This window comes from Salmo salar, chromosome 21, assembly GCF_965601325.2.
Source record: "Salmo salar chromosome 21, fSalSal1, whole genome shotgun sequence".
Taxonomy (NCBI): domain Eukaryota; kingdom Metazoa; phylum Chordata; class Actinopteri; order Salmoniformes; family Salmonidae; genus Salmo; species Salmo salar.
Genome location: NC_138311.1, coordinates 49,408,083 through 49,431,350, shown reverse-complemented (window position 1 = coordinate 49,431,350; position 23,268 = coordinate 49,408,083). Strand labels below are relative to the sequence as shown.

General features: G+C 41.2%; 1 protein-coding gene across 1 annotated transcript in view; it reads right to left on the bottom strand.

The window, feature by feature from the left end:
* Positions 1 to 23,268, bottom strand: part of LOC106582440 (glypican-6) — a 160,990-nt gene that overhangs the window by 3,742 nt on the left and 133,980 nt on the right. Inside the window, exons 7-8 of the mRNA XM_014165554.3 lie at positions 10,831 to 10,970; positions 1,356 to 1,531 (exon numbers count right to left, since the gene is read on the bottom strand). Coding sequence (XP_014021029.1) covers positions 1,356 to 1,531; positions 10,831 to 10,970 — 316 coding nt within the window. The remainder of the gene's footprint in view (positions 1 to 1,355; positions 1,532 to 10,830; positions 10,971 to 23,268) is intronic.

Sequence of the window (23,268 nt, the reverse complement as noted above, 5' to 3'; positions counted from 1 at the left end):
AAGTATTCAGACCCCTTGACTTTTTCCACATTTTGTTACGTTACAGCCTTATTCTAAAATTGATTAAATTAATGTTTTTCCTCATCAACTTACACACAATACCCCATAAGTGAAAACAGGTTTTTAGAAATGTTTGCAAATGTATAAAAAAAATAAAAAACTGAAAAGCCCTACTTACATAAGTATTCAGAACCTTTGCTATGAGACTCGAACTTGAGCTCAGGTGCATCCTGTTTCCATTGATCATCCTTGAGATGTTTCTACAACTTGATTGGAGTCCACTCGTAGTAAATTCAATTGATTGGACATGATTTGGAAATCCACACCTGTCTATATAAAGGTCCCACAGTTGACAGTGCATGTCATAGTAAAAAATAAGCCATGACGTCGAAGGAATTGTTCATAGAGCCCCGAGAAAGGATTGTGTCGAAGAACAGATCTGGGGAAAGGTACCAAAACAAGTCTTCAGCATTGAAAGTCTAGAACACAGTGGCCTCAATCATTCTTAAACTAAATAAGTTTGGAACCACCAAGACTCCCTGCCAAACTGAGCAATCAGAGGAGAAGGGCCTTGGTCAAGAACCTGATGGCCACTCTGAAAGAGGCCCAGAGTTCCTCTGTGGAGATGGGAGAACCTTCCAGAAGGACAATCATCTCTGCAGCACTCCACTAATCAGGCCTGTATGGAAGAGTGGCCAGACGGAAGTCACTCCTCAGTAAAATGCACATGACAGCCCGCTTGGAGCAAAGTACAGAGAGATCCTTGATGAAAACCTGCTCCAGCGCGCTCAAGACCTCAGACTGGGGCTAAGGTTCACCTTCCAACAGGACAACAATCCTAAGCACACAGCCAAAACAGCGCAGGAGTGGACAAGTCTCTGAATGTCCTTGAGTGGGCCAAGCCAGAGCCCGGACTTGAACCCGATACAACATCTCTGGAGAGACCTGAAAATAGCTGTGCAGTGAAGCTTCCCATCCAACCTGACAGAGCTTGAGAGGATCTGCAGAGTAAAATGGGTGAATCTCCCCAAATACAGGTGTTGCAAGTTTGTAGCGTCATACCCAAGAAGACTCAAGGCTGTAATCGCTGCCAAAGGTGCTTCAACAAAGTACTGCGTAAAGGGTCTGAATACCTATGTAAATGTGATATTTCCGTAATTTTTTTTTACTGAATTCGATTTTTTTCATAAAAACCTGTTTTTGCTTTGTCATTATGGGGTATTGTGTGGAGATTGCTGATGAAAAAAAAACTATTTCATCAATTTTAGAATAAGGCTCTAATGTAACAAAATGTGGAAAAAGTCAAGAGGTCTGAATACTTTCCGAATGCACTGTATATGTGGAGTGTTACTTACTTGAGTCTTGAAAGTAGATATCATTGCCATTGTAGGCATTTTTTAACTTGTTTGTCATCACTCTCAGAGCCATGATCTGCTGGCGAATGAACGTGTCCGGCCTGGTGATGTCTACGCCCACCTCAGGGTTATTCACCTGATTGGTCAATCCGTCTTTCAGAACCTCTGGGAAATACCTGCCAGGCCAGACAATAACCATTCCTTTTCATTTCATACTAAAAAGAGTTCCCATAGTTACCAATGCAACTGTTTTTTAAAGAAATCATGTCTTCTGCACACCGAGGCAAACACCAATTTGTTAGGCAATTAGTAGAACATTTCATGTGGAACATTGGTGCAACACAGAGACTTCGGGTGAATGAGAGTAATGGCAGAGCAGTTAATGACACTCGACAGCCTCATTATAGTCTGGTCTGGCCTCCCCTGCATGCTGTGTCTGTCAAACAGAATTCTCCGGAACTGAGGCTGTGGGCTCTGCACCCTCCAGTTGGATAAGACAGGACAGAGACAAAGGCTGGACCCACCATGTAACTCTCTACAGTGTTATTTTTGTCCTCTGCTCTCCTTCTGACAGGCTGGAATAGCACAGGTCTGTCAGGGGTGACCAGGGTGAGTAGAGTGAGCTCTTGAAAGGCACTTGTCTTGGGATGTTTTGACATACTTTGAAGATATTTCTCCAGGGAAATTGTTACAGGGGTCACTTCCTATTTATTATTTCACAACTCAGTCACCAGTGCCACCATTCCAAGTCTGTGCAATGTTTCCCCACATCCACCAGTCCGTGCTGCTCTGAAACAGTCGGACAGCTTCGGGTAACAACACACCAAGAGGTATACCTTTTAAAAAAAACATATTTCAACTAAAACCTGATAAAAACCTAAAATCTCAAACAAGACATGAGCTGTTACAAAAATCAGTTTTCTTACCAATTACTAATGCAAAAAAAAAAAATACGACATAATAATATGTTTTCTAAACACCTGTCTGACAATCTATTTGGAACACCCACACAACCTATCACAGGTTATATTGGTCAGGCAACAAAACCAACAATTGTTTACATGGTAACAGTGCCTTCAGCATCTTCAGTTATGTTTGTATCTCAACCTTTGGGTGTTCAAACCCGAAGGATAACCAGTAGGGGAAGTATGTTTCCGCACCTAGACAACCTGGCATATCAAGAAAGACGGGGAAGAGATCACAATTCAAGAACGCTAAGATAAATGCAACCTCTATGTAATTATCATACACATAGGACACAACTAAATATTACATTCATAATGACTGAATGAGAAACAGAAATTAGCAATGTTATTAATATTACTCAAGTGAAGTCAGCCAGCAAGTCCAGTCCTTGGGACTATACTGTTATATCTGAATTTTTATGTAAAAAATGAGTTAGTCACATATAATTGATCTTTAGATGGTTCTTCATATGTCTGTGAAGTTAGATTTTCGAAAAATAACATTTTAAGTGAAACAAATGGAAAAACTAGAAAGTTGGATCTGAATAAACCCATTTGAACTTGGCACTATAAGGTTATATCTGCAATTCAATTACAAGCCTGAACAAATATCGACGGACCAATCCGAACTCGTCTTTGCCATGTCCCTCTAAGTATGGTCTAGGCTAGTCTTGCCAGCAATAATGGCACGGAAGCAAAATAACAATGCGGTCAGAAATCTTAAAGTAAATGTTGTCACATCATTGTTCAGTGATGATAGTAATTTGTCTGATGACCATAATACATGGCTTAATGTATTTGATGATGTGTTCGGACTCTATCTTAGTAAAACAGTGTTATTCTATCAGTAATGCATTCAAATAGCTGCAGTAGTCTTAAAAACTGAACAATTGTCAGAAAGAACCTTATGGCTGAACACAGATTGACATTTCAGAGCCATAAGGTTGTATCTGTGATTGCACCCTCCTAAAAAAACTGATTTACAAGCATCTCAGGAGTTTGATACTCTGTACTTTAAGTAACTTTAAAGTGAGAACCTTAATGGGTTATGAAATAAGAATTCACTACAAAACAGTTTTGAGATCTGGGATGTAAAAACATTGATTCTCAATATCTCAGAACTATGCTTTGCGCAGATAGAACCTTAAAGTCCCAAGGTCACTAAGTAATATGCACATAAAAGTACAAATTGTATTATGACTTTGGAATAACAGTAGTTTATTAGTCTTCCCTTTTGGGACAAAGCAGAATTTAACTTCAGTTTTCAAACATTTTGGCTACTAATGAAATTAATTCCAGCAACGAGGCATTATGCTGGTTATAAAAAGACATCAAAGCAAATTAAAACCAACATTAAAGATGGAATCTGCTACCCATCGATGCCACTCTGTTTTTTTTACTTTGAATGAAAATATGGGGGTTGAGCCCTGAGCTGGCTTGGGCTGGCCTTCTGGGCAAGGTGTGTCTTTGGTTGAGCCCTGAGCTGCCTTGGGCTGGCCTTCTGGGCAAGTTGTGTCTTTGGTTGAGCCCTGAGCTGCCTTGGGCTGGCCTTCTGGGCAAGTTGTGTCTTTGGTTGAGCCCTGAGCTGCCTTGGGCTGGCCTTCTGGGCAAGGTGTGTCTTTAGTTGAGCCCTGAGCTGCCTTGGGCTGACCTTCTGGGAAAGGTGTGTATTTGCATTAACCCCGCCTACTCAAACAACCCAGCTGGAGCATGGCTCCGGAGCTTGAGAGGAAGGGAAAGTCACTTGCAAGCTACAGCCGCCAGAAACAAACAAAGAGCAGACAAAGCCAACAAGCTAGTTAACTTGTTTGCGATTGAACTGTCCTGGTAGAAGGTACAATGTTTTCAGAAAATGTCGACAGTAACAAGCATCATCCTTCTCGGTTCTTGGATCTGAATCAACAACCCCATAAGAGAAAAAGAAGAGAAATAAAGACTGCTCAATCCAGAAACGAGATAAACATTGAAATTCATGTTGAAAGGTGGCGAGCATTGAAAGGTTAGAAGTGTGAAGCTGAAACTGCCACCCTTCTCATGGACTGGTAGGTAAGTGTTGGATTGTTTTTAGTCTACTTGCTAAGTTAGCTGCTAACCTTAGTGTGTGTAAAGTTCAAGCTAGCTAACATGGCTACTTAGCTAGCAAGCTAACGTCCTGTGTATTCTGACTGTTTTGTACTCAAACTAATCTAACGATAGTTACATCATATAGCTACACTGCATAAACTCCACAAGATGGCCAAATGTCTTTATTTCAACTAACTAAAGCCTGATATGCAGATTGTAGACATCACAACATTAGTGGGTTTGGTTTGTAGATTATAATGCTAGCTAGCTGGGTGGTAAACATCATTTCAGGCCCAGGACCACCCCAAAAAAGTGCATCAGCTATTAAATCTGGTACAGTAACATCACAGAAACATGCATTTCTCAGGGAGATACTGGTGAAGACAATCTGATTTAGAGGGAACCTGGGGCTGTACAAGTTGTGGTGCAAACCCTAACACTGAAAGAGAGGTAAGAAATTCTATATGCATTTTTTATTATGCTTCATGATTCGATAATGATAGGGTTGCTAAATCGACCAAAATAGTTAGCTATGTTTGCCTGTTCAGCACATTGCCTGCCTATATACAGCATTGATTCCTACATAGCAGTGTTGGGATTAGTTACTTGAAAAAGTTATATATTACTCGTTACATTTAACAAAAGTAACGTGTTACTTTATAATAGAACTTTGTGTGGAAAATAACGTGTTATATTACTTTGCATTACCTTCATGAAATCAAAAATCTGCTGGAGAGAGCAAGGCGAGCCGTGCACGCTCTACCAAACATACGCTTCTTACTAACAGAGGTTTGATCACTAGTTTCTCCTTTCATCTATGCCGCTGCTTTCCTGTACTAGTATGGAAGTGCTGCGCTATCATGTGGGCTCCTTAATTGGCCATATACAGTACCAGTCAAAGGTTTGGACACACTTACTCATTCAAGGGTTTTTCTTTATTTTGACTATTTTCTACATTGTGGAATAATAGTGAAGATATCAAAACTATGAAATAACACCTATGGAATCATGTAGTAATCAAAAAAGTGTTAAACAATATTTTATATTTTGAGATTCTTCAAAGTAGCCACCCTTTGCCTTGATGAAAGCTTTGCATACTCTTGGCATTGTTTCAACCAGCTTCACCTGGAATGCTTTTCCAACAGTCTTGAATGAGTTCCCACATATGCTGAGCACTTGTTGGCTGCTTTTCCTTCACTCTGCAGTCCAACTTATCGAAAACTATCTCAACTAGTGACCATATCCCCCGTGCATCCCACAAATGCGGAGGTGTTGCTAACATTCACGATAGCAAATTTCAATTTACAAAAAATATTAAAAAACGACAGCATTTTCGTCTTTTGAGCTCAGTTGATAGAGCATGGTGTGTGCAACGCCAGGGTTGTGGGTTCGATTCCCACGGGGGGCCAGTACAAAAAACAAAAACAAAAAATGTATGAAATGTATGCATTCACTACTGTAAGTCGCTCTGGATAAGAGCGTCTGCTAAATGGCCTGTCTGACCATTTCTGGAACTTCTTTGCCATCTCTATCTTTTACTAAGGATCTCTGCTCTAACGTGACACTTCCTACGTCGTCCATAGGCGCTCAGAGCCCGGGAAAAACCTGAATGTCGTCATCCCAGCCCCAGGCTGAAACACATTATCGCCTTTCTCAAGTGGCCGATCAAGGGACTCTGGGCTTAGGCGCGTGACCTGACCGCCCCCGTCTTTGTGATTTTTTTTCCTCTGTTTGCCGAAAAGGAGATTCCCGGTCGGAATATTATCGCTTTTCTACGAGAAAAATGGCATAAAAATTGATTTTAAACAGCGGTTGACATGCTTCGAAGTACGGTAATGGAATATTTAGAATTTTTTTGTCACGAATTGCGCCATGCGCGCGACCCTTCTTTACCATTTCGGATAGTGTCTGGAACACACGAACAAAACGCCGCTATTCGGATATAACGATGGATTATTTTGGACCAAACCAACATTTGTTATTGAAGTAGCAGTCCAGGGAGTGCATTCTGACGAAGACACCAAAGGTAATGAAACTTTTGTAATAGTAAATCGGAGTTTGATCAGGGCTAAACTTGGTCGGTGTCTAAATGGCTAGCCGTGATGGCTGGGCTATCTACTGAGAATATTGCAAAATGTGCTTTCACCGAAAAGCTATTTTAAAATCGGACATATCGAGTGCATAGAGGAGTTCTGTATCTATAATTCTTAAAATAATTGTCATGTTTTTTGTGAACGTTTATCGTGAGTAATTTAGTAAATTCACCGGATGTTTGCGGGGGGTATGCTAGTTCTGAACGTCACATGCTAATGTAAAAAGCTGGTTTTTGATATAAATATGAACTTGATTGAACAAAACATGCATGCATTGTATAACATAATGTCCTAGGGTTGTCATCTGATGAAGATCATCAAAGGTTAGTGCTGCATTTAGCTGTGGTTTTGTTTTTTGTGACATTATATGCTAGTTTGAAAAATGGGTGTCTGATTATTTCTGGCTTGGTACTCTGCTGACATAATCTAATGTTTTGCTTTCGCTGTAAAGCCTTTTTGAAATCGGACAGTGTGGTTAGATAAAGGAGAGTCTTGTCTTTAAAATGCTGTGAAATAGTCATATGTTTGAAAAATTGAAGTTTTTGTATTTTTGAGGAATTTGTAATTCGCGCCACGCCTATCATTGGATATTGGAGCAGGTGTTCCGCTAGCGGAACGTCTAGATGTAAGAGGTTAATGGCGTCAGACCGAGGCTCTGCATCTGTCATCGTGCTCCGAGACCTTAGTGCTGCTTTTGGTACCATCAATCACCACATTTTTTTGGAGAGATTGGAAACCCAAATTGGTCTACACGGACAAATTCTGGCCTGGTTTAGATCTTATCTGTCGGAAAGACATCAGTTTGTCTCTGTGGATGGTTTGTCCTCTGACAAATCAACTGTACATTTCGGTGTTCCACAAGGCTACGTTTTAGGACCACTATTGTTTTCACTATATATTTTACCTCTTGGTGATGTCATTCGGAAACAAAATGTTAACTTTCACTGCTATGCATACGACACACAGCTGTACATTTCGATGAAACATGGTGAAGCCCCAAAATTGCCCTCCCTGGAAGCCTGTGTTTCGGACATAAGGAAGTGGATTGCGGCAAGTGTTCTACTTTAAACTCGGACAAAACAGAGATGTTAGTTCTAGGTCCCAAGAAACAAAGATATTTTCTGTTGAATCTGACAATTAATCTTGATGGTTATTCAGTCGTCTCAAATAAAACTGTGAAGGACCTCAGCGTTACTCTGAATCCTGATATCTCTCTTGACAAACATATCAAGACTGTTCCAAGGACAGCTTTTTCTATCTACATAACATTGCAAAAATCAGAAACTTTCTGTCCAAAATTATGCTGAAAAATGTATCCATGCTTTTGTCACTTCTAGGTTAGACTACTGCAATGCTCTACTTTCCGGCTACCCGGATAAAGGACTAAATAAACTTCAGTTAGTGCTAAGCACGGCTGCTAGAATCTTGACTAGAACCAAAAAATGTGATCATATTACTCCAGTGCTAGCCTCTCTACACTGGCTTCCTGTTAAGGCTAGGGCTGATTTCAAGGTTTTAATACTAACCTACAAAGCATTACATGGGCTTGCTCCTACCTATCTTTCCGATTTGGTCCTGCCGTACATACCTACATGTACACTACGATCAGAAGATGCAGACCTCCTTACTGTCCCTAGAATTTCATAGCGAACAGCTGGAGGCAGGGCTTTCTCCTATAGAGCTCCATTTTTATGGAATGGTCTGCCTAGCTATGTGAGAGACGCAGACTCGGTCTCGACCTTTAAGTCTTTATTTAAGACTCATCTCTTCAGTAGGTCCTATGATTGAGTGTAGTCTGGCCCAGGGGTGTGAAGGTGAACGGAGCGACGAACCACCCTTGCTGTCTCTGCTTGGCCGGTTCCCCTCTCTCCATTGGGATTCGCTGCCTCTAACCCTATTACAGGGGCTGAGTCACTGGCTTACTGGTGCTCTTCCATGCCGTCCCTAGGAGGGGTGCGCCACTTGAGTGGGTTGAGTCACTGATGTGATCTTCTTGTCCGGGTTAGCGCCTCTCCCTTGGGTGAGTGTCATGGGGGAGATCTTCGTAGGCTATACTCGGCCTTGTCACAGGATAGTAAGTTGGTGGTTGAAGATATCCCTCTAGCGGTGTGGGGGCTGTGCTTTGGTAAAGTGGGTGGGGTTATATCCAGCCTGTTTGGCCCAGTCCGGGGGTATCGTCGGATGGGGCCATAGTGTCTCCCGACCCCGCTTGTCTCAGCCTCCAGTATTTATGCTGCAATAGATTCACATAGTTTCCTCTGAACAGTTGATGTTGGGATGTATCTGTTACTTGAACTCTGTGAAGCATTTATTTGGGCTGCAATTTCTGAGGTTGGTTCCTCTAATGGACTTATCCTCTGCAGCAAAGGTAACTCTGGGTCAAAAGAGACAGTTTCATTATAGCGCTTGACGGTTTTTGCGACTGCACTTGAAGAAATGTTCAAACTTCTTGACATTTTCCAGATTGACTGACCTTCATGTCTTAATGTAATGATGGACTGCCATTTCTCTTTGCTTATTTGAGCTGTTCTTGCCATAATATGGACTTGGTCTTTTACCAAAAAGGGCTTTCTTCTGTATACCACCCCTATCTTGTCAGAACACAACTGATTGGCCCAAATGCATTAAAAAGGAAAGAAATTCCACAAATTAACGTTTAACCCACCTGTTAATTGAAATGGATTGCAGGTGACTACCTCATGAAGCTGGTTGAGAGAATGCCAAGAGTGTGCAAAGCTGTCATCAAGGCTACTTTGAAGAATCTCAAAAATATTTTGATTTGTTTAACACTGTTTTTGTTACTACATGATTTCATGTGTGTTATTTCATAGTTTTAATGTCTTCACTATTATTCTACAACGTAGAAAGTAGTAAAAATAAATAAAAACCCTTGAATGAGTAGGTATGTCCAAACTTTTGACTTTTGACTGGTAATCCAAACTATACTGTCAGCCAAACATCTGCATATTTCTCATCTTTTCATTGAAAATATTTCTTTAGAGCCGTGAGTTCTGGTTATAACACACGTAGGACCCATAGAGATGTAATAGAGGGCACAATTGCCAATAGATGGGGGGAGAGCCATCTATGGGCTTTGCCATCACAGAAGCCATCAATTGCAAAGATCAGAGGTGTATGTGCCCTCTATGCATTTCTATGGACAGCAGCTGTCATAAGATTTTTCTAAAACAGTCTTTCTCTGCTCGCTCGAGAACTAAATGATGAAAAACAAGTCGAGATCGGTTTGTTTGACAAAGTAACCGTAGTAATATTACCCAATTTGAAAAAGTAACGCGTTAGTCATAAAAGTAATCTGATTACGTAATGCACGTGTCAAACTCGTTCCACAGAGGGCTGAGTGTCTGCGGGTTTTCGCTCCTCCCTTGTACTTGACTGATGAATTAAGGTCACTGATTAGTAAGAGACTCCCCTCACCTGGTTGTCTAGGTCTTAAACCAAAAGCCAGCAGATACTAGGCCCTCCATGGAATGAGTTTGACATCCCTGTCGTAACGCATTACCCCAAACACTGCTACCTAGTGTGAACTACCCACCAGAACGACTGAATTAATATCCCCCGTCATTTAGCTGTTGTTAACAGAGCATTGATGGTTGAATTCATAAACGGTCCATACGTTCTCAATATAATTTACTGATATCAAATTAAAATCAAAATGTGTTTGGCATATGTACAGGATACAGTGGGGCGTATACGGGAATATTATTTAGCATTGTACCGTGTACTATTGCAGTAACAATTAGTATTATTTTGTTATGTAGAACAGGAGTACTTTGGCCATTTCTTAGTCACTCTTCCAACCTTTCAAAAGGATGCCCAATGTAATGTTTATCCGGATTCTGGATCAGTCAGGATTGGAGTAGCCTTTTACTATCTGTTTTCCTCTTTTGGGGTCGAGCTGATTCAGATCCAAGAACCAAGGATGATGCTTCTTTCTGCTCAGGGCTCAACCCCTATGTTTTCTTTCAAAGTGAAAAAACAACAGAAGAATTGGGGTTGCCCACAGTCTGCGAATTTCAGCTTTAAAGGGCTTCACCAGGGAAGGCATCTGTTAAGACTCAGTTTGGTCGGGTGATTTTATGTCTCCAAACTCCTCGGACTTTCGAGTGCATAGCAGTGTTTGTCTTCCACTTGTTTTGCAATGCCTCAGCCAGAAATGTCAAGGCTCTCCAATAGCGAGCTGCCGTATTTGGGCCAGTGCAAAATAAATAATCAGAATGGTTCTTAATTCAGGGACCAGACATATCGTGGAAGTCATTTAGTGCTAGTTTACCCAAGTGTTTGGGGTAAGCAGCCTGTGTTCGGGTGGGAACACTTATTGTAGTCGAGTCTTACCTGCCCTTGGTGTGCCCATTCCAACACTGGTCATCATCGGTGGCATTCCCTGCTGTCACCCTGTGTGGCTTGCAGATGTCCTCAGGCAGGTTGGACCAGAACTTCTTGAACAGCTTCAGTTTCTCCTTGATGTCAATCACCTGAGCATGTGAAAGAAGGAGAGGTAGGTAGATTTAACATCACATTGACTTGAGGATGAGATGCTATGTTCCACAAACTCATCAAGGAGGGGTACATCATATTGGGATAAAGACTGCAGTGTACACTTGACAATTTATCATGCCATTGAACACATATATTGCAGCTAAAAGAATGGTAAATTGTCAGTGTACATTCTGAGAGGATACATGTTTAAAAATGAATTTCACCCAGAGCTCAAGCATTTCACCTGTGCCCTATAAATAACTGATAAAGGCTAATGCTGAGAAAAGCTTAGTCCAGACCATAGATACAGAATATTGTATCTCTCTATGGTCCAGACCAGCACCCCACAGAGTCATCCTCAGACACATTTATATAACAACCACAACATGCTTAGTGACTTGCACCATAAACTTTGAGGGTTCTTCTAAACCACTCAAGGCAAAAGAACGACAGGACCTCAGCCATTTCACCAGCTGTCATCATTGGCAGCTCTATGGTGAGAAATCTTGCTTCCAGGGCAAAAACCCTTTGCTATCCTGGAGCAGAAGTAAAGGACATTACAAGGCTGCTTCCTACCGTTCTACGAAAGATGCTGGGGGCTGACGCTGTCGCAGTCCATGTGGAGTCAAACGGCATTAGGAGGACTAGCTCAGAACTGCTGAAAATGTATTTAAAAGAATTGATTCTAGCTCTGAAAGATTCCAAAAAGCGGCCAATTATTTCAGACCAGGTACCATCGCTGGGCCACGGCTGTGAAAGATTCAGCAGGCTACTGGCATTACACACCTGGCTAAAAGGCTACTGTAGCTCTGTTGGCATAACTTTTATAGATAACTTTGACACCTTTTGGAAACGGAGTCCATCCAAATCATCTTGGCTCATGGATCCTGTCCGTACATTTCAAGTCTGCGTTGAGACAATGACTTATCTGTGACCCAAGCCCTGCTCAGATAATCCCTACCATTGTGTCGCTGATTAGTCGTAGTGCTGCTGCAAATGTACATTGTCCCAGGGGTGTTGTCAGTCATATTGTAAGTAACCTAATGTATGTCCCTCTAACTCCCCTGAATGCTTATGTCAATCCTATAGCTATTGTCAGCAGTAATCAATCACCTACGAACCTGAGATATACTGTTCGCTTTGAGGTGGTTTGCCCTTGTAGGAAGTCCACTGTGTGCAGCTAACCCTGCACTATCAGCTCAAACATAAATATCACTGTCATGTCTACCTCTGATAAGCCTCCCAGTAAAGCAATAAAAACAATCAAGAATTGCAGAAAAGTGCTAAAAGTAGCCCACATTAACATATGTAGCCTTTAATTTACAATCTGCAGAAACTATGAGAATAGAAAGGTTCAGAACATTTGTGAAACAGCACAGTTAAAAATATATGGCAAATAGAAAATCAAAACTGGATGGTGTTCAGGGATAGATGGAAGGTTTTGAGTGGAGCTGAAGGATGGGACTAAAAACAACAAGATAACTAATGTAAAATATACTGTGTCCGTAAAATGTATATAGGTTCAGAATTTATGTGAAACAGCACAGTAAAGAATATATGGCAAATAGAAATCAAAACTGGATGGTCTTCAGAGATGGGATTAAAAACAAACAAAAGATAACTATTGTGAAATGCACTCCATAAAATGTATATAGTATGTATAAGACGGAAGTAGATGCCTAAGTGTTGTTGTCTATTAGGTTACTCCAATTAAGGGAGTTAGGGGGGAAATAAAAGGAAAATATATGTTTTAAAAATATATATATGGAGGTTGGAAATGATGCAGACAATTACATTGATGGAAGCTAATCTATCCACAATATTAAAGCTGATCTACCCACAAAAAAAACACAAAAACATATGTAGCCAAAAAAACAAGGTCCATGAAATCAATAACTTGCTAGATAACATCATTCATCACAAAGCCCACTGATACTGCCAACTACTTGAATGATTTTTTTTCCTTGGCAAGATTAGCAAATGTAGGCATGACAACAACAAATTCTGAACCTACACATCCATGCATAACTGACCAAATTATGAAAGACAAACATTGTAATTTTGAATTCCGTAAAGTGAGTGTGGAAGAGGTGAACAAATTATTGTTGTCTATCAACAATGACAAGCCACCTGGGCCTGACAACTTGGATGAAAAATTACTGAGGATAATAGGGACGATATTGCCACTCCCATTTGCCATCTCTTCAATCTAAGCCGACAGGAAATACTGTGCCCTCAGGCCTGGAGGGAAGCAAAAGTCATTCCGCTACCCAAGAATAGCAAAGCACTTTTTACTGCCTCAAACAGCTGACCAATCAGCCTGTTACCAACCCTTAGTAAACTTTTGTGTTTGACCAGATACAATGCTATTTCACAGTAAACCAATTAACAAAAGATTTTCAGCATGCTTATAGGGAAGGGCATTTAACATCTACCCACTTACACAAATGGCTGATGATTGCCAGAGGTAAATTGATAATTAAAAGATTGTGCGAGCTGTTTTGTTAGAGTTCAGTGTAGCTTTTGACATTATTGATCATAATCTGCTGCTAGAAAAACATATGTGTTATGGCTTTACATCCCCTACTCTACTGTGGACCAAGAGTTACCTGTCTAACAGAACACAGAGTGTGTTCTTTAATGGAAGCCTCTCCAACATTGTCCAGGTAGGGTCAGGCATTCCCCAGGGTGGCTGTCTAGGCCCCTTACTTTTTTTAAATCTTTACTAATGACCTACCACTGTCTCGGAGTAGAGCCTGTGTGTCTATGTAGACTCAACACTGTACACGTCAGCTACCACAGCAAGTGAAATCCCTGCAGTCAGTTTCAGAATGGGTGGCAAGAAATAAGTTAGTCCTAAATATTTCTAAAACTAAAAGCATTGTATTTGGGACAACATGAATAATATGCATGTCAATCTCCCCTGGCTCACTTTATCACATTATTTGTGAGAGGTATTGACGTATTGAATGCACCGAGCTGTCTGTTTAGGCGACTAGCACACAGCTCAGACACCCATGCATACCTCCACAAGACATGCCACCAAGGCCAAAACACAGTACTACATAGAGCCATGACAACATTAAACATTATTCCACATCACATAACTCAGGAAGGCAGTAAAGTCAGATAATTAAAAAAAATAAAACTACACCTTATGGAACAGCATGGACTGTGAAGAGACACATACAGGCACAGACCCACGCTCGCACACACACGCTAACACACGCACTCTATACATACGCACATTTGGATTTTGTATTGTAAATATGTTGTAGTAATGTGTAGGGAAGTGTAATGTTTTAACTCCGAAGTAAATTGCCTTAAAATTGCTGGACCCCAGGAAGAGTAGCTGCTGCCTTTGCAGAAACTAATGGGGATCCATAATAAACCCCAGGAAGAGTTGCTCCTGCCTTGGCAGGAACTAACAGGGATCTATAATAAATATCAATAGCTGGATGTTGTATTGAAATGTTTGGATTTACGTGTTTCACAAAAGCTGAAGGGAAAACTGATAACATCAGGGTGTTCCCATTACCTGTCTCCCCCTGTCACGCTGTTGGCTGCAGGTTAAATTGTAGTGAACCTGTAGTTACATTTTACATTTTAGTCATTTAGCAGACGCTCTTATCCAGAGCGACTTACAGTAGTGAATGCATACATTTCATACATTTGGTTTTTTCCCCCCGTACTGGCCCCTCGTGGGAATCGAACCCACAACCCTGGCATTGCAAACACCATGCTCTACCAACTGAGCCAAATGGGACTGTGTGGCTCAGTTGGTAGAGCATGGTGTTTGCAATAGTTGAACATGAAAGGTGCAGTACTTACAGTGGGGTCGCCGCCACTGCTTTTGAGGTGTTCATGCTGTCACACGGATGCCAAAGCACTTTAGCAGCTCTGATACTGCTGCCCAGAGGGGTCAGGACTCCACTCAGAGGACTAACATCACTGGCCATATTTAATTAACTAAACCACACAACTGACTGCACCAGGATACCACGCTTCGGGGATACACTGGATGTGTCCCAAATCGTACCCTATTGCCTATATAGTGCACTACTTTTGACCAGACAGTAATTCACACCATAGTGATTAGGTTATCATTTTTTTGTACAATACATCCTCATAAACACCAAGCAACATACTAATATATGTACAAAGTTGTCATCAAGGCAAAGGGTGGCTATTTGAAGAATCTCAAATATAAAATATATTTTGATTTGTTTAACACTTTTTTGGTTACTACATGATTCCATATGTGTTATTTCATAGTTTGTCTTCACTATTATTCTACAATGTAGAAAATAGTAAAAATAAAGAAAAACCCTTGAATGAGTAGGTGTTCTAAAACTTTTAATGTTTATATATCTGCGTCATATAGCTATATGAGTTACCACGGAGAGGTAAACATCGATCTCATGTGATCCCAATTGAAACAAAAGCAGAGATTACATTGACACAGTACTGACACCTCCCCCATATTGAGTGGACCACGATTCCCTTCTGACAGAACTGAACGTACTGTGCATCTAAAGAACTACTGGGAGGCTGTCTTGGTGAGAGGCTGTGTTGGTGAGGGCCTGTGTGGCGAGGGGCTGTCTTGGTGAGGGGCTGTGTTGGTGAGGGCCTGTGTGGCGAGGGGCTGTGTTGGCGAGGGGCTGTGTTGGCGAGGGGCTGTGTTGGCGAGGGGGCTGTGTTGGTGAGGGGCTGTGTTGGCGAGGGCCTGTGTGGCGAGGGGGCTGTGTTGGCGAGGGGTCTGTGTGGGTCGATGGATGGTGGAAACAGGAAATAAAATATTAATTTTGTCTAGTCTGTAATACAGAGCTTTGACAATAAATGAGGGCTTTAGCTTTATGTTCTGTAAAACAAAAGCAATTAATGTGTTTAATGGGAGTTTAATGGCATAGACATGAAAATATGAAAAGTCTCCAGATTTAACTGGCTTTTAGAGTAGTTAGATATTCTCATTGATTTAGGGGGTGATATAGTCACAAAATTCAGTTTCATAACAAAATAACTGAATACATGAAATATGTATTTATTTTATAGAGATGTAAAGAGATCGCAATGTCGTATCTGTCCCATTATAGCGTCTGAGAGCATACGGGCAGTGCCATTGAGGCTATCTCCATTTTGAAGTAGTCCATGTTCTTCTTCTATTACTACTTGGAGTTGGTAAACAAACTGTAAGGGTGTGCAGTATATTGCCATCTAGAGAGTGTTGTTGGAACAGGTATAAAGCCATAGTTGGCTATTTACTACCACCTGCAGTTATGGAATGTTTGCTCAGGAGTATAATTCATTGGCTGACCCTCCTGATAACCAGGATGGGATTATGTGATCCTTCCTTAAACCATAGGAAGTCCCACCCAGTTGACTACTTCAAAATCGTCAAACTGGCTTTTGGGCACTAGAGTACTCTATACATCTCTATGATTTATTGATAGCCCTCGTTCTATGAACATTTAAATATATAACTGATATTCCTACAGAGTGAATAAAGGCCATCTCCAGAGAGAGAAAATTTGCTTTTATACCAACTAAATGGAATTTGACTTTTCTTTTCTACCTCACCTTCAAATATTTCAGCACACCCAAGGAGTGAGAATAAATAAAGAGGAGAAGAGAGAGTGTGCTTTTTCACAAGTAGACCAGATGCAATTTACTTCTATAAACTGTTTTTGGCTATCTGAGTCAGTCTCCATCTTTATTCTGCATTCCCTATGAATAAATAAAATGGTATGAGGACTGCATCAATAAGCTGATACTGGCAGGCTGGCGATATGACCACTAGATGGCAGTCCATCTCTTATAAATTGAAGGAGTGTGTGTGGCAGGGTTTCCCAAACTCGGTCCTCGGGACCCCAAGGGGTGCACGTTTTGGTTTTTACACTAACACTACACAGCTGATTTAAATAATCAACTAGTCATCAAGCTTAATGCAGACAGTATTAAGTAAAAACCAAAATGTGCACCCCTTGTGTCCCGAGGACTGAGTTTGGGAAATACTGCAGTACTGTATGTACATTCTACTGGTGAGTGTGAGTGTAAGAGAGTGAGACAGAGAGAAAGACTGCATATTCAACCATCTAAACCTAACATACTGTACCAGACATTGTATATTAATGTATACACACATGCACGCACATAAAGACATGTACGAGCACACACACAAACAAATAGTCAATTTAAAAAAAGTATAGATTATGCAAATGGTATTCATAGTTAATACTCATGCAGAAAAAGAAACAAGGCCACACATTAAACTGTTCTGCCTCTTGCCCTGTTAATATGCCATGGGAATTGGAGTATCTGGACCAGCAAGTGATAATACAAATTGGTTAATATGCTTTATGGCAAAAATATCTTCATGCATTTAAGGTAAAATGCAGAGATACATAAAGATCCTCAGAATGTAAAGAAGAGCACATCATCTCAGCTCTCCATAGTGCCACAAACACTGGGGATCCTCAGAATGTAAAGAAGAGCACATCATCTCAGCTCTCCATAGTGCCACAAACACTGGGGATCCTCAGAATGTAAAGAAGAGCACATCATCTCAGCTCTCCATAGTGCCAGAAACACTGGGGATCCTCAGAATGTAAAGTAGAGCACATCATCTCAGCTCTCCATAGTGCCAGAAACACTGGGGAGGAAGTTTGTATTCTCTAGTGTATGCATAGAAAGTGGAGGATGAGAAACACTGACTGACAGGTACAGTATGTGCAGGTTGTCAATGAGGGAATATTGAGAAGAGATAAATAGAGAGAGAGAGAGAGACTGTGATCGAGAGAGAGAGAGGGAGAGAGACTGTGATCGAGAGAGAGAGAGGGAGAGAGACTGTGATAGAGAGAGAGAGAGAGAGAGGGGGGGGGGCTGTGATCGAGAGAAAGACAGAGAGAACTAAGATTATGTTCACAATAGGAGATATTCCCATTCAAATCAAAAACGTACAAACTAACATGGCAAACATCCTAGAAGCATCAGGTTGTTGAAATAGATGAAAATACCCCTCGGGAAATTAACACTTTCTGTCTTCTCTAACATCCACCACCGACAAATGTGAGGTGTGATTATTACATGGTCCTCTGATTAGGATTGAGAAGTGTTCACCATGAAGACAGACGTATGTTTATTTACTCATTTCCTTTCATTTGCCACTTTTATGAACACAATTACATGTTGCACTACAAAAACCAGAAAATGTACCATTATATATGAGCTGGGTGTTAAATGGATAGCTGGCAGTATTCCCTGTTGAGAAAATAAATACAGTGCAAATCGCAGGTTGACGTTTATCGTCATGAAACTTGATCTGGAGGCAGAGCTGACTGATTTCCACTTGATGGGCCGGCTGCAAACTCAAAATTGGCTAAACTGTAAAAATTCAATATATATTTCGTTTTTTAGCTTTTTGGTCTTAATTTAAGGTTAGGTTTAGGCATTAGGGTTAGCAGTGTGGTTAAGGTTAGGGTTAAGGTTAGGGTTAAAATCAGATTTTATGGCTTTGTGGCTGTGCTAGCTAGAGACCACTCTGCAGAGCTGCCTCCAAAACAACATTCATGATGTAAAACGCTGACCTGCATACAAATCACTGTAGACTTAATTTGCCAGCCTACAGTCTGACTTATGGTGGTAATAATGTCCAGGATATTTGATAAAGAATATATCATAACAGTCATCAAGAGAGTACTGTTACTGTTCAGAGTTTCTGTATTTTACTAGCTAATCTCATTGTGCGGTCTTTTCAGGTAAAAAAAACAAAAACAGGACTACCCTATCAAAGAGCCTGGGCTTGTCTCTCTGCTTCTGAACTAATATGTACATTCTGTTTAATGCATCATGCCATCTATAATCCATCGCTCTTCAAAGCACAGAGCGGTCCTTTAAGCCAATGACAGAATATTTAGAATACCTCCAGAGTACGCGTGCCTGCTGTTGCACCGACATGCAGGGATGGCCACAGAACCTGACAAACAGGGCAAAACTTAATTGGGAAAAGTGAAAGTGTTTCAGGATTGCTGGGTATCGAGGCTTTCTGAATTTCAAACGACATTTCAGGTATCACTTGTTTGTATTCATATAGTGAAATGCATACCGTTGCCACCAAGCTTTTCACATAAAGGTCATGGAAAATAAGAAAAGTGTTACGGTTTGGACAGAATAATGTGTGAAAACATTGAAGATGAAACATGAAATTAAACAGAGAAGATCAAATGCTGCAGCAGTCCATCCAGCCTTGTCTGCTGCCTACTCTCTCTCCCTGTCCTGAGTCATACATCTCTCTCTCTCTCCAATTCTCTCTTCCACTCCCTCTCCCTGCAGCTGTCTGCAGGCAGATTACCAGTGGGAAACCAGCAGGTCTAACTAATGGATGTAAACAGCAGTACTGGGGATTAATCCAGCTGTAAACATGATTAAAAAGGAAGCTGTAATGTGCTAATGTTGGTTGTAAATAACACACACACTACCTGTCATCCAGGGACATGACTTTACTTTTAAACTCTGATCAACTAAAGTGCCTTCAAATTCAAAGCAGTATGTTCCAAATCTATTTTCTCATTGTGGGAAATAATTGGGCGGACAGAATATTTACAGATGATTATCACTACCTATGCTACAACAGTAAAAAAATAAAAAATAAACCTAGAATATCTGTGTGTATTGATAAAATGACACCTGGCATATCACTTGTCTGTCACCTCTGTTGGTGGTGTTCAGATGCCCTTGCCTCCAGATCAAAATCTGACGTGTCACCAGCTCTGAAGCCAAAGTCCCCCTCCTCCTCTGGCTGCTCTACAATGCTGCCAGGCCTCATAACCAACCTCTAAACTGTCTACTGGATGAAGAAAGACCAAGGTGACTAAACTACATGTCAAAATGTCAATATCCACTGGCTGTCAGACTGCTGAGGTCAGATGTATTAAAAGGGTTCATGCCCTCACTTGATTCAGCGCTGCGGTAATTAAACATTTTCGTTCCAATCTTTATTAAGGCAACGTGTCAATAACCCTTAGTGTCTTTAATGTCACTTACAAAGTCCACTTTTATGATAAATCAGCTGTTAATTATGGGTTTTCTAAATGAATAACAAAGGATGTCATCAACTGCTGTGTATAAAAGCTATCGTTCAGTCACAACACTGCTAGTAAATGAGTCTAATCATAGCCTGTACAGAAGGTCTGGCCGCAGAAACAACAAGGGGCAGAGAACTCCATGATCAAATTATTTTCCATGGCAACAGTCGCTACTGTCTGCATTTAAATAGGTTTTCATTTGATTTAAATGCTGTATTCTAGCTGCATCTCAATTACAGTACAGAGCTGTATTCTAGCTGCATCTCAATTACAGTACAGAGCTTTATTCTAGCTGCATCTCAATTACAGTACAGAGCCGTATTCTAGCTGCATCTCAATTACAGTACAGAGCCGTATTCTAGCTGTATCTCAGTTACAGTACAGAGCTGTATTCTAGCTGCATCTCAATTACAGTACAGAGCCGTATTCTAGCTGCATCTCAATTACAGTACAGAGCTTTATTCTAGCTGCATCTCAATTACAGTACAGAGCCGTATTCTAGCTGCATCTCAATTACAGTACAGAGCCGTATTCTAGCTGTATCTCAGTTACAGTACAGAGCTGTATTCTAGCTGCATCTCAATTACAGTACAGAGCCGTATTCTAGCTGCATCTCAATTACAGTACAGAGCTGTATTCTAGCTGCATCTCAATTACAGTACAGAGCTGTATACTAGCTGCATCTCAATTACAGTACAGAGCTGTATACTAGCTGCATCTCAATTACAGTACAGAGCTGTATACTAGCTGCATCTCAGTTACAGTACAGAGCTGTATTCTAGCAGGATCTCAATTACAGTACAGAGCTGTATTCTAGCTGCATCTCAATTACAGTACAGAGCTGTATACTAGCTGCATCTCAATTACAGTACAGAGCTGTATACTAGCTGCATCTCAATTACAGTACAGAGCTGTATTCTAGCAGCATCTAAATTACAGTACAGAGCTTTATTCTAGCTGCATCTCAATTACAGTACAGAGCTGTATTCTAGCTGCATCTCAATTACAGTACAGAGCCGTATTCTAGCTGTATCTCAGTTACAGTACAGAGCTGTATACTAGCAGCATCTCAATTACAGTACAGAGATGACAGAGTCTGCTCTCTGCACCATACTCCTGCTATACACATAGTGTCTGACTATGACCAACACTGAGGTGGAATGGATGCCCCCCTGATACACATATCTCTGTCCACAGCAAAATGAATATTTCAGCTTGCTCATCAGACCCTACGCTACTGCATTGGGCAACACTGCTGGTTCTAGATATCAGTAGAGACTGATTCAGGCCTGGGATAAGGGCTGAATTAGACAGCCCTGCCCTTTGACAAGGTTGGTCAAATATATATTACAGTACCTGTTACATTACTGTATTCAACAAAAGTGAAATCTAAGCAATCTTAAAAAACAATACCTATGCTTTTGAAGACTGCAGATGTCCTTGTCCCCTGTTCCCTAGTCATTCTCCATTCTTCGGCTCCAGTGTGGAGAATGGTGGCGGTGCTGTGAGGCCCTGTGGGTGTGTGTCCCTCGACACGGCTATTTAATCACTGGTGTCTATCACCTCATAAACCCTTCCTCCTGGGCCTGGGTATCCTCATAAACAGCACAGCTTCTCAACCACGACACACCATCTGTCCCCAAACCCACTCTGCATATTAAAAATCTAGAACAAAAATAATATTGTCCCCCCCCAAAAATACACATAATGAGTAAATGACCTCTGTGATTGTGTTTTGAATAAGACGTTCGACAATAAGACATTGTGTGTGTGTGTGTGTGTGTGTGTGTGTGTGTGTGTGTGTGTGTGTGTGTGTGTGTGTGTGTGTGTGTGTGCCTTGAAGGAGAACTGCTGTATCTGACAGACGACAGGGTTCACCGCTTAGAGCAGGCAGTGGATGTGTGGGCTCATTTCACCCTAATCAATAACAATCAACAGAGGGCAAATACAAACATGTTTCCCCTCTCTGACCCCTAAAATAGAACAAACAGCTGTTTATGCTTCCAGGTTAAGCACAGACAGGATGGATACACCTGAACAGTTCTTCCTTCCGACTCGGGTCAGGAAATGACACGGTCACTCTTTACAGTAACTTCAAAAGGGTTGTTTGTATCATAAAACTATAGCCTACTGCAGTACACTCACTTGCAAGAAACAAAATTAAACTTCCAAAACACAAAAAGCCTGATGCCATTGGCAAACGGCCATCCATTATTGTAAAGACTAAAGAGAATATCTTGGTGAGTAATATCATAGCTGTATTTCGGGAAACAATAGGGAGAAAGTTAGCTGTCAACCGCAGCATTCTGAACTTGTCGCATTGTATCAGCAGTACTCTGAAAATGGATTTGAATAAAGCGCTTCAATCAATGCCAAACTGTGGCGAATTTGTGGTACTCTGGTATACTGTATTTCAATGGCTACAAGATAAAAGCATTTGGAAGCCATTGACTATTTATCCATGCTGCAACAGGTGGAGGCCTATCATCCTGCAGCTCCAGCCCTCTAGCTTCTGCCACACCCCCACATTTCAGTCTCAGCAGCCCAAGTCCTACCGCCGGCTCCAGCCATAACCCCAGCTGCCCTATGTCCGAGTAGCCCCAGCCCTATGCAGCCTCAGCCCTATGCAGCCCCAGCCACCCAGCCTCAGTTCCCTAGAGTCCTGATTACGTCTCTGCATTAAATCTGCCCCGAGCGGAAGGCTATGATTTAACACAGAGATCCCAGCATGGCGGTGGTGTGTCCTGCCTGTGTATCATTCCAATGCCCAAGACTGATGGCACCATACGTCTGTGACAGCCCTGTCTTTGTTATTACAATGCTTCCCGGCAGCAGCACATACTTGACGTGAGGCGAGAGTCTTATTGTCATTCAAATAGCCCTATTATTTTCAGGTTGATTTGATTTAACTTTGGAACAGTGGGAGAAATGAAGCAGGATCTTTCTCAGTGTTACAGTTGAGAAGATAAAACGGAGACAAGCAAGGCTACAGAACAATGGAAATGAAAACGTGTTACCACTCACAAGGTCTCCACATACTGTATATCAACTGTTGGGAATGTGCAAGCCTTCCGTTTAGTCAAAGGGATAGCACCCGTAGAGCGATGATGAAACAACAACTCATATCTACAAAATAACGGTGAGCGACTTTGACCATGATCCAGTGCCTCTTCAATTACAGTACAATAAATAAACAGTACAGTTATGACTGGTG